Source organism: Macrosteles quadrilineatus, unplaced genomic scaffold (genome assembly GCF_028750875.1).
Source record: "Macrosteles quadrilineatus isolate MER2022 unplaced genomic scaffold, UCM_ALF_1.0 Scaffold_5__1_contigs__length_97177068, whole genome shotgun sequence".
Taxonomy (NCBI): Eukaryota; Metazoa; Arthropoda; class Insecta; order Hemiptera; family Cicadellidae; genus Macrosteles; species Macrosteles quadrilineatus.
This window is the reverse complement of record NW_026542598.1, coordinates 67,336,011-67,347,111: the sequence shown is the minus strand read 5'-3', so window position 1 is coordinate 67,347,111 and position 11,101 is coordinate 67,336,011. Positions and strand designations below refer to the sequence as shown.

The 11,101-nt window shown below is 35.5% G+C and overlaps 1 protein-coding gene across 1 annotated transcript; it reads right to left on the bottom strand.

Moving 5' to 3' along the window:
* Positions 1-97: 97 nt before the first annotated feature.
* LOC128994703 (mannose-1-phosphate guanyltransferase alpha-A) lies at positions 98-9,514 on the bottom strand. The gene is made up of 7 exons (XM_054419431.1): positions 9,323-9,514; positions 5,869-6,067; positions 5,520-5,676; positions 3,727-3,953; positions 2,303-2,576; positions 1,077-1,341; positions 98-271 (listed from the first exon to the last, which is right to left on the bottom strand). The coding sequence occupies exons 1-7, from the start codon at positions 9,360-9,362 to the stop codon at positions 171-173; spliced, it is 1,263 nt and encodes a 420-aa protein (XP_054275406.1). The 5' UTR covers positions 9,363-9,514; the 3' UTR covers positions 98-170.
* Positions 9,515-11,101: the final 1,587 nt, after the last annotated feature.

Here is an 11,101-nt window from a genome sequence, read left to right as displayed (position 1 = left end):
TACTGGTAAGGTAACATTGTTTGTAGGACCAAAACAACAATACACAATTTATAAATATTTAAAAATATAATATTATTTAACAAACCTTATGTTTTATTTTAGTTCACAGGCTTTTTGTACAATATTCACAAACTGTAAAAGGCAATTTACATAACAGCTAAATGACACTTCTATAAGATTATCTCGTTTTTGAAGCTCCGAGTCAACTCCTTGTAAGGCAGAACTATGGAGTTGAGTAAAATCACTTCAGCTGGCACTGTCACACTACAACCTGTAAAAAATAAATATTATAAATTTTTCCTTTAACACGTTAAGTGCTGTTATGCGATGGCTGGCCGTGGCCGGTGGCTAATGCGCTGCGTGGTTGAGTGCGCAAAAACATTTAAATTTAGTTTCCTCCAATTGAGAGGCATATTGTAGCATGTATTCTGCTCCAGTCATTGTGGACGTAGTTTTACAATAACCCAACAGATATCAGCACTAAACAAAACTGCTAGGCAGGTCCTCAGTACTGCCAAATGGAGGGAAAAAGTAGGGGCGAAAAACCCGGATACACCATAAAAATATTGCAAAAAAGGCGTCAAGCACAATTTTATATTACTTTCACAATGCTACACTACAGTAATTATCGTTATATTTTATTCTATTCAATTTCACTAAATCCAAGACAAAACCCCACACTACTAAACTTGGAAAAAGTCCCCACCACCGATGAAATTGTTGGATCTGAAAACGAATTAAGTATAAAACTGGCACAACAATTGACAATGTTCCTCGTGGGAGGCTGAGCTCACACTGGATCAATACTTAGGAGTTAGGAATGCTACGTAGTTTAACATAGTCGGCCGCACACGCTCCAGTTCCACACTACATTAAATAATGTAGGCCGCACACAAAGTGTTCATTTGCTGTCAGATTTAAGGTACCTAAATAAGATGTCTTATCCATTTCTTCTGTCTTATACTTTACTTTTAATTGAAATGGCGACCATACAAAGGTAGGTATTTAATCCAAGTATGAATGGATATGTAAATTATAATTTAGGGTGTTATTGCATAAACAAACTGGAAACTTACCCAGAATGGTGATAGAGGGATTCAGACGTCCGTCGTTGTTGAATAAAGGAGGATTGTCCATCTTGGCGAAGGGTTTGTTGGGATTAGGGTCGCAAGGGGTGCCTTCAACTCTTGCCCATGCTCCAATCCTCACCCCTCGCCCTACGATGCTGTGCAAGACCAGGGTGTGTTCTGAAATCTGAGCGCCCTGCAGTATAATAGACTCCCGGATACGCACTCCTGGACCTATGTTGGCGCCTGGACCAATACTGACATTGGGTCCAATCTGAGGATGGAGGAAAACTTTAGTACCTATTTTAAAATGTTGATGTGTTAATGAAAAGTGGCCCAGTTGCTCGACGGTAGGAGCAAGGCATTTTTTTGCAGTAAAGTACAAATTTGTCTAATTTTTAATATAAAAGTTTGAAGATAATAGGTATAATTATTGGCTAGGAATATAGAAAGGAGAATCCCTCTATTCCTTATATCCCAAGATCATTGCAGTAATCATGCTCATAGAGTATTTCACTAATGATAACTACTGTTATTGGTTAAAATTCACGTCTTCTTAAAATTCTGGTTTATTCTTAAACAACTAACTTCTTAAACCAGATGATCAGCTGAAATATTAGAAATCATGTGTTGGGACCTGGAGAGTTTTGTTAAGACAATAATGGGTTTTACTACCTCCCTCAAATAGTCCAAAGATGAACTTATGCGACAAATAAATACCATTTTTATTTTCGAGTTGTGTTTGTTACTAAGCTGAACCATAGCCTTAAAATAGTTCAACAGACTTCTCATTCTATTGTAAAAGCCTGCTTTCATGCACATTGCACGTTTTTGGCATTAAGATTGTGGTGATGACGACTTGTATTTCTTTTATTTTAGTAGGGAGAGTGGGTTTAGAGTGTTTTATTGCTTGATTGCAATATTATACAAGTGATAGCATGTGTAAACAGATCGTTTTATTTGATAAACTAGTTTTCAAACTGGTTTAACAACCAGAAACAAATAGTAGTGTACAAAACGCTCTCTAAATCACACAACACATAACTAACCATAAAATTGACTATATTTACAAGCCACCAGCTACACAAGAATAAAATAGCTTTGTTACAGACTGAGATCAGCTGGTACTTTAGCAAGAACCCTTTAGAAAAAACTAAACCTTAATGAAGGGCATCTTGCTCCAGTTAGGGCTATCAAAAAGCTACTGACTTTCAGGATAAAATAACATGACTCACTACAGCGGAGGAATGCACAGTGGCAGACTGGTGTATGTAGACGTCCCCAATGATGGTGGCAGCTGCACCACTAGCCAGCCGCTCGGGGTGATGGCTGTGGTAGAGCTGTAAGTAGTGACGGTTAGCGTAGATGGCGGACCCCGCAGATTTGAGCTGCGACCACCAGTTGGTTGTTGTGTACACAAACGCTCGTCCTGTCCCTGCCAGTGGACTCAAAACCTCTCTCTCCAACTGTATACACCCCGACTCCTTGGTGCCGTTGGTTGTATTGTCACTGTCAGAACCAACAGATTTGGTGGTTTTAGCTACCAAATTTCTAAGAAATGAAAAGCGTAATGGTGTAACTGTCTGTTTGGTTTTGTTATCATGGATGCTTTCATGATTTATTTTTACAAACTCTGTATTTTGTAGGTTATGTCAATTTCATGTTTTTGTCAGGCAATATTTTACCCTAACCTATACCATACGAATTATTATTACTTCATGATTGGATTGCTACACAAAACTGTCAGTATAGGAATCCGATGACCCAGTTCTCTGTTAAATTAAATGTTTTTTATTTTCTTCTGCATTGTTTCAGCAGCTACAATGATTTTAAAGTTTTAGTAAATCATGACTACTGCAGGATTATTGGTATCCGGTTGGCTTTGATTACATGCAGGCCTAGATTACGATCAATTTTGAATACGACACCAAGCAACCCATTGCAAAATAAGTATACAGTAGAACTCCTCAAAAAAGACAAGCGAGGTATTTATATTAGACAGGACGCATCATAAAAACAGAATAAGAGGCAAGGATGGGAACTTTGATCTAACAGTTTGTGGAACAGATACAATATTTACTGTAAACACGCTTGAAAGATCTATTTAATAGATAAAAACTTGAATACAAAGAATTTATGAGTAAAGCAGCTGGAAGTAAGTTTCAGTCAACGTCAAATAGAGTGGAAGATTTCAAAGGGGAAATTATACTGAGGTTGAATAAAGCCGGGTTTTCCCAGGCGCGGAAGTGGAGAGCGGAGAGAGGAACGCGGAGAGTGGACTCCACTTGTCTTAGATCATTTAATGTTACTGTTTTCCTAGAAGCGGAGCGGAACACCATGTTAATCTCTTTTCCACTCTCCGCTTCTGCTCCTAGGAAAACCCAGCTTAAGGGGGTTTTGCTGTATATAACAGATTAATAAAATATGAAGACGGATTAGACCTAAATTTCTCAACTTTTATGAAATACTTGGACAAAGAACTAAGTAAATAATTGTCATGTTTCAACATTTTAACAACTTCAAAAATTATTAAAAAAATGAATGTGCTCAGACATTAGAAGAACACTTAAGATGAATCTCCATACACTAAGGAAATGGAGCATAACTATTCAACATAAACAAAGATGGACATTTTTTGATGCACAACACTATTACTAACTTGTAATATTCTTGTTGATTTCTGTTGAATATCGTAGCCATTATTTGGAATATTTCCAAGGAACACACGTAGACGCCACAGTTGATCAGTGTGGAGACGAATGTGGACGGTTTTTCTACATAGTGTGTGATGGCAGAGTTAGTTTTGTCCCGGACTATACAACCGTATAGTGGAGCCTGTTGTCTCGTAGCCTCCGTCGCCATCACAGTCATAACAGCAGACTCACCCTGTCAAAGACAAAACAAGGATCATGATGGCAGGCTTGGGAAAACAAAATATCTAAGACTGTACATTACTAATACATGGAGGATAAACATTGTTTTACTTATATTTGCATTTCATACGACATTTAATGGATTTCTAGGTACTGTACTGGTATCTCGCCTAGAATGTTAATAATCGGAATATTTCTCTGCTAACAACAAATGATTCACGTTTAATGTTTTCCCGCAATTAATCAGAATGGAAAAAACAAGGCATAATAACTAAAGTAACAGCTAGCCTATTGAATGGGTAAATGGGATGGTCCTTATAAATAAGAAAGGAGCAGGTTTAAGGGTAGTTTTAGACGCTAGGAATTTAAATAAATTTTTAAAAAGGTCTCAATGTCAAATTCCCACTTCTGAGGAAATAGCTAATGAGTTAAGTACCTAACTCTAAAGTGTACTCTGTACTTGATGCTAGTTCAGCTTTTTGGATGATCAAGTTAAATTAAATACCCCCGCCGCAGCAAACCTGCCGACTAAGCGAATTTCCATTTGTCTGAATTGATTTTCAGTTAAATATATTTTAATAACATTAGGTTTAACGAGTACCTAGGTTTGCTGCTACAAGGAAACTAATAAAGTGTGTTTTTGAGTAAAATATTGATAGCTTAGTACAAAATAAATAAATTTGCCAAGTTTGATCAAAATATATCCATAAACAAGCAAACTACAACTTTTGACAATATTCTCCATAAGAATAACATGGGAATTTTAAATTTACATTTTTTTTTAATTTTCTCCGTTACTAATAATTGAACAAAAATACTTTTATATACTAAATTATTTGTTTTTTTAAGCTCTTTAAAAAGGTGTAAAGAGAAATCAGGAAATTTTGTGTTTTGAGGGTCAAAAGTGAGAAAAACCAATTTTTACCCCATAAAACCCCCCGTAAAGCCCTGTTCCCATGGTCCGATCGTGCTGGTTCGCGAACTCATTCAAGTTTATCCCGCTTTACACCTTTAAACCAAATTTCATCAAAATCGGACAAAAATTACTCAAGTTATCGCGTTCACGGACGTATATATATATATATACATATATAAAAATTTGAACGAATGGTGTTTTTGGCCTCTGGGGACATCAAAATGAAAAAGTAAATCGGTCCCGGGTCTAGGTTTTACCGTGCCACCTACGGTAATAGCTACTTCCCTATAGGGAAATTCGCTAAAAAGTAGTAAACTATGTACTTTTAATACCCCTAATAAAAGGTATAGATTCTTGCGTATGGGCTTAGCTGTGCTCCTGACATTTTTCAATCCAAGATGTGTGTAATATTTGGTAACATTGACGGTGTGGTAACATATGTTGACGACATATAACTGAGCTGGTGACGGCAAATTACCTTTAGGCAAAAACCTAGCTCCTTTTATACTTGTCTAGAACCTACAGCTTAAAGGTCAGTTCTAAAGCATATGACTAAACATTATTGAATTGCATAAGGTCCGTCATTGACAGGATTTGAACTTGAGACTTAACGACTGAAATATAATAGGCCTACTCTTAAGCTACTCTTGGTGTAAAAAATACCTGATTACGATGGAATTCAAGCATCTCTTCTAGTGGGAAATTGGCACAAACATCGCCATTTAAGACAAAAAACAACTCAGGATTACCAGACCGGATTTGATCTCTGAAGTGGTACATACCACCTCCTGTACCCAGGGCTGTGAACTCTTGCAAGTACCTGTGTAAATATAAAAGTTACAAATAAAGAACTGTAAGTATTTCTATCAATGCATTGATGAAAAATTTGCAGATTAAGCTTTACTATAGAATTATGTTTTTCAAATAGGTTCATTTGCTGAAGATTCAAATCCAATGACAATTTCAATTACATTTAGTTCCTCTGCTTTAGACAAATTGTTATAAAACTGACCTTATATTTATTTTATATTCCTGCACCATTTCCATTACAAACTGAGCAAGGTCCACAGCCGGATAGTATCCAAGAAGAAGGATCTCTTTCAACTCAGGAACCTTAATGCAGGCTTCAATATGGTGCTGGATCATCGGTAACCCAGCCACAGGGAAAAGAGGTTTAGCAATATCGAGTGAAAGCGGGCGAAATCGAGTGCCTGAAATACATTCAAAAACTAATTGTAGCAATAAATAACAACAACAATAACAAATAACATTTTGGGTGTAATAAAAAGCATTAAACAATCCCAAATGGCAAGAGGATCTATCCAATTCTTCTCACAAACAAATCAGCAATAGGCTTCTTAAGATTTTACGGCTTATACTATAAACACTCGGGGACCCAGTCGATATGCCTCTTCACAATATTTTTAGGGCCAATTAGCTACACTGGTGCCGTACAAGTGAGCAGCTCCTAACTTGCCTTGTTTTCGCCACACTTGCTTGATAGCTGTTATGAGCTGTCAGGAATCTAGAGAACGTTCCAAACCCTGCCAGAAATTTTACATGCCACTCATTGGCTTTCTAGAACCAGATTGTAATGTAAGTAAACTTAACTATGGGCATCAGTCTTGATGATGTCAGAGGAAGTGGTTGTAGCGGGATACAACTCCAAGTTTGGTACAACTATAAAGTAAGTGAATGAAAAAAGTTAATTAGACCTAACTTAGGTCTAGATGATAAAACGTGAAACTTGAAACTATGGGTAGGAAGATGAAGTAAATAGAACACAGAAAACATTAGGCGTACCTAGGCCTACTCGAAAGAAAGTAGGAACGAAGACAGTGCAGCTTAGAAGAAATGTGTTGTAGGCCTACCGTTTTAAGATAAAGTAGTACATGTAATATGCCTAATACAGTATAAACAAAAGTTATTTCAATTAATTTCTAAGTCAATGATTTAAAAGTAAAATATTCAGATTCCCAGATTCCAAATTTAAATTCAATAAGAAAATAACAGTTTTTATTTAAATTCAGCTTGTACAGGATTTGCAACAAACATGTAGGGTAGGTGTCTTCTGATTGGTCAGAGTGTTCTAGAACATTTAAGTCGTAAGCCAATCAGGAGATGCCTACTACTGATTACCTATTTAAAGGCACTTCTTGCTCAAACGGTCCAAACACCAAACAGTTACTAAGTAGTTTTGCGTTACAGTGAAATTTTTAATTTTGAGTAAAGATTTTCAGTATTTGGTCCCCCTTTTAAGGGTAAGATTTTAAAACAATAAGAGAGAATTTTGCAAATCCTATAACTAAACTGAAATTGTAAAATTTCTCCTTTTATTGAAATTAAATTATTAAAACATTGAACCTTTTTACAAGTTGAACAAAATGAATAATTTTTATAGGTAGTTTTGTGAAAGTCAATTTTAACTTTATTTTAACCCCTTATTTTAATTTTAGGGGCTCTCGATTTAGATTTAAAATTCAAATATTACTAAATTTATTATGTACCATAAAATTAGGCCTAACTTGGTAAAAATTGAAGAATGAAATCTAAAGGTAAAAAGATTATAAATTTTTAACGAATATCATGACTTTTTAAGAAAGAAATTAACTTATTTTACCTGAGTTTAATATATAATGAAATATGGTAGCCTACAGTGAGAAAATTGAGAAGGGAATTTTCGAGACGTAGGCCGTTGGCATACCGGAAATGGTGGGCCTACATTGAATGCCCCAGTCAAAAAGACAAAACAATGAGAATTGACATCCCAGAAGCTATTTAGGGACTGATGAGTGTCACAGCACACATGGCTTCTACATTCCAGAAACTGCCAACTAAGCAAATGATAAATTACAGTTTTATTCAGCAACCAGTGCACTACGTGTACTTGATGCGGTATTTTGGTATTATCTGGAGGCCACCCTTATACAGCCCGCTGTGGCAGTAATGTTAGGTTGGGTTATCATATACTGTATATGTTTGTAGGACTTTACTCGTTTCGCTATGAATCGAACGCATCACCTGTACCTGCCTGTATCTGGCAGGCGAAAGTATGACTCATCTGGTATCGTTTGATTCATAACAAAACGAGGAAAGTCCTACAAACATTTTTAAAATAACCCAACCTAATACAACCGCCGCAGCGCGCTGTATACCTACTTGGCGGAGTATAGCGGCGGCGGCGCATTCAACTCAATCCTCACCGACATCGCTGCCTTCTGGGAGTCAAAACTCAAAGGACGCTATTCGTAACTTAAATCAATTAAAGTACGTTCTCCCTAATTATGATGTTATTTTCGGCCTCCAGTAAAAAATCCCTCTAGAATAAGTGGACTGTAACTGCCATTGAAAGCATCTTCTAACACAGCGGTTCTCAACCTGGGGGGCACAGGAAGATTTCAGAGGGTGCAAGAGCGTTCCTAGAAAAGGAAATGGCCATAAGCCTCCTTATACAGTTATCTACTTTAACCCTCTCAGTGTTACTTGACGAAAATTCGACAAGCAGCACACTTTGTGTAGTGTTACTTGTCGATTTTTCGACACGCAGACATCGTTTACGGCGAAGGCTCGATGACTGACTGAATCGGATTGAACTGGATCGAGTTAGGTATCGTTCTTTCCGTAATATTCTAAGCTTTCTCCAGAGGTCTGTCTCTAAGCGCTATTCATTTTAGTTCCGAAAATATTGTAGCAGACAGCTGACGTGCGTGTATTTGTAAACAGCTAGGTTCCCCCGGACCGATGACTGATGTGTTTTATTACGTTTATCATTGTTTTAGTGTTAAAAATCAAAAGTAGTGATATACGTGGTGCATTATAAGAAGATTTAAGTGGTTTTGAAGTGCTGGTTGATGATCCTGAAGAAGTAGGTAGTGATATTGATGTAAATTATCAGCCAGATTCCTAGCTATGGTTAGGCTATGCATTCTTAGCTAAACGCTATGTACTGAAATCAGTTTTTTGCCCATAACTTATTTATTTGCAAATCTACTTCCTTATATTATTATATATTTGTAATCCTCATAAAATTTAGAACAAAGTGGCTATTTTCAAATATTTATAGGCCTATAATTTATACAATTTCATTGAGCGCGAACTTATTTTTTTTTTTTTTAATTTTCGAAATTATATTTTTTTTACCTAAAAATTTTTTTTTTTGAAAAAATGTTCCTTATGTTTTATATATAATATTGAAGCCCATGATTTTCCAAACAAAATGGTATATAGAACATTAGAATTAACATTGTTTTAAGCTTCTCAGATCCGTTTTAATAAAACCTTGCAAATGCGCCAAAAATAGGTGGACATTAAGGCCTAAACTATGGACACTTGGAGGGTTAATTATTAACTTATAGCTTGCAAAATTAAAAAAAACTGTCTACAATATTAATACTCAATTACCTAAAAAAAAAATGGATAGACACTGTTTATTTTAAAATTATTATTTATAAGTTAGTGTAACCAACCTTTAAGTGGACCTCCAATCAAAATCACCGCTTTCAACATAATTCTGGAGTTTTTCGATGAATGAACCTAATTAATATTGTTATCAGTCACAAGCCACGTCGGTAAGTTACTTAATAAAACTAGTTCTAGGTTAAAAGTCCTAAATTTTAATTCGTCTGCATCTTTTCAAGATAAGATATAAACAAAAAACAAACACTTGAGCTTGAGACTCGACCGACCGAACCGACCAAGCGACCAACCAACCACACTCCACACTCGCACTCGCACTCGAAATTCCGACAACAATAGCATAGAGTAAGGAGTTCGCTAATAGGACAGGACTACTGGAAAACTATGACAATAACGTTTTTCTAATGGGGCCTTGTAATAACATGGATAAAACCATATAAAACGTAATAATAACATAGATAAAACATACTCCCTTAGGTAATAACATAGATAAAAACATACTCCCTTAGGTAATAACATAGATAAAACCATAGATAAAACATACTCCACTAGTAGATTTCTCATCCTTATGGAACAGCTGAAGACAATTTTATTGTTAGTCCATGTACGGTTTATGTAGAGGTCGTGTTTTGTTTACAATTCGTTTCCCGTTATTACAGCCATTTAAAACCTCGTTTAACCAAATAATACGATCTAATCATAAACAATAACTTGTACCCTACTTATATAACCAAAGAGTAAAGCACGAATCAAGAAATTAACCCAATAATAATTGAAACAAAGTTTCATCGACACTAGCGCCTTTGTGTCACGTACATGAACTAGACACGAAAAACGTGCTTCAAAATTTACAATGGGATGAGAAGTCTACTTGTGTTGGTTAGTCTATGATAAAACATACTCCCTTAGTAGATTTCTCATCCTTATGGAACAGCTGAAGACAATTTTATTGTTAGTTCTGTACGGTTTATGTAGAGGTCGTGTTTTGTTTACAATTTGTTTTCCGTTATTACAGCCATTTAAAACCTCGTTTAACCAAATAATACGATCTAATCATAAACAATAACTTGTTGTTATATAACCAAACAGTAAAGAACAAATCAAGAAATTAACCTAAAAATAATAGAAACAATGTTTCGTCGACACTAGTGCCTTTGTGACACATACATGAAAAACTTGCTTCAAAATTTACAATGGGATGAGAAGTCTACTTGTGTTGGTTATGTATTTTAGTTTACGTCATTAAATTAATTATATATATGAATTACACCTATGAAAACTTAATAGAAATCAACAATATTCATTGAGTTAAATCATCTAAACATTTCTTACAAACAAATTGATATATAATAAGATTTATCATTTTTTGAAATTTTGACGCCCTTGAAAATCTGCAACCCGGGGCGATCGCCCCCCCTGCCCCCTCCTTGCCACGGCCCTGCCCGTATCAGGGCTACAGATATTTATTTATTTATTTTGCTTCCAACGGTCCAAACAAACTAATTTACAATTATTTTTTTTACAATACTTATTCAATGTTATTATAACTAAGGGTCAAGCCAAACATGTGTAATGGGACCTAAGATTACTAATTGATAGAGTAACTTGATAACAAGAACAATTAACAAACTAAAACCTGAGCAAATGTTGACTAACAATGATAAATCTTTGTAATAATTAACATTGAATAAAATTGTTTAGCCAAAAGATAACAAAAATAATAACAACAACAACAAATAACAACAGCAACAAATACAATAGCAACAATAATTGAGGGGTTGAGAGGCCAAGGGAGATAAGTGACTTTTTAAAAAATGTCATTGTATTTT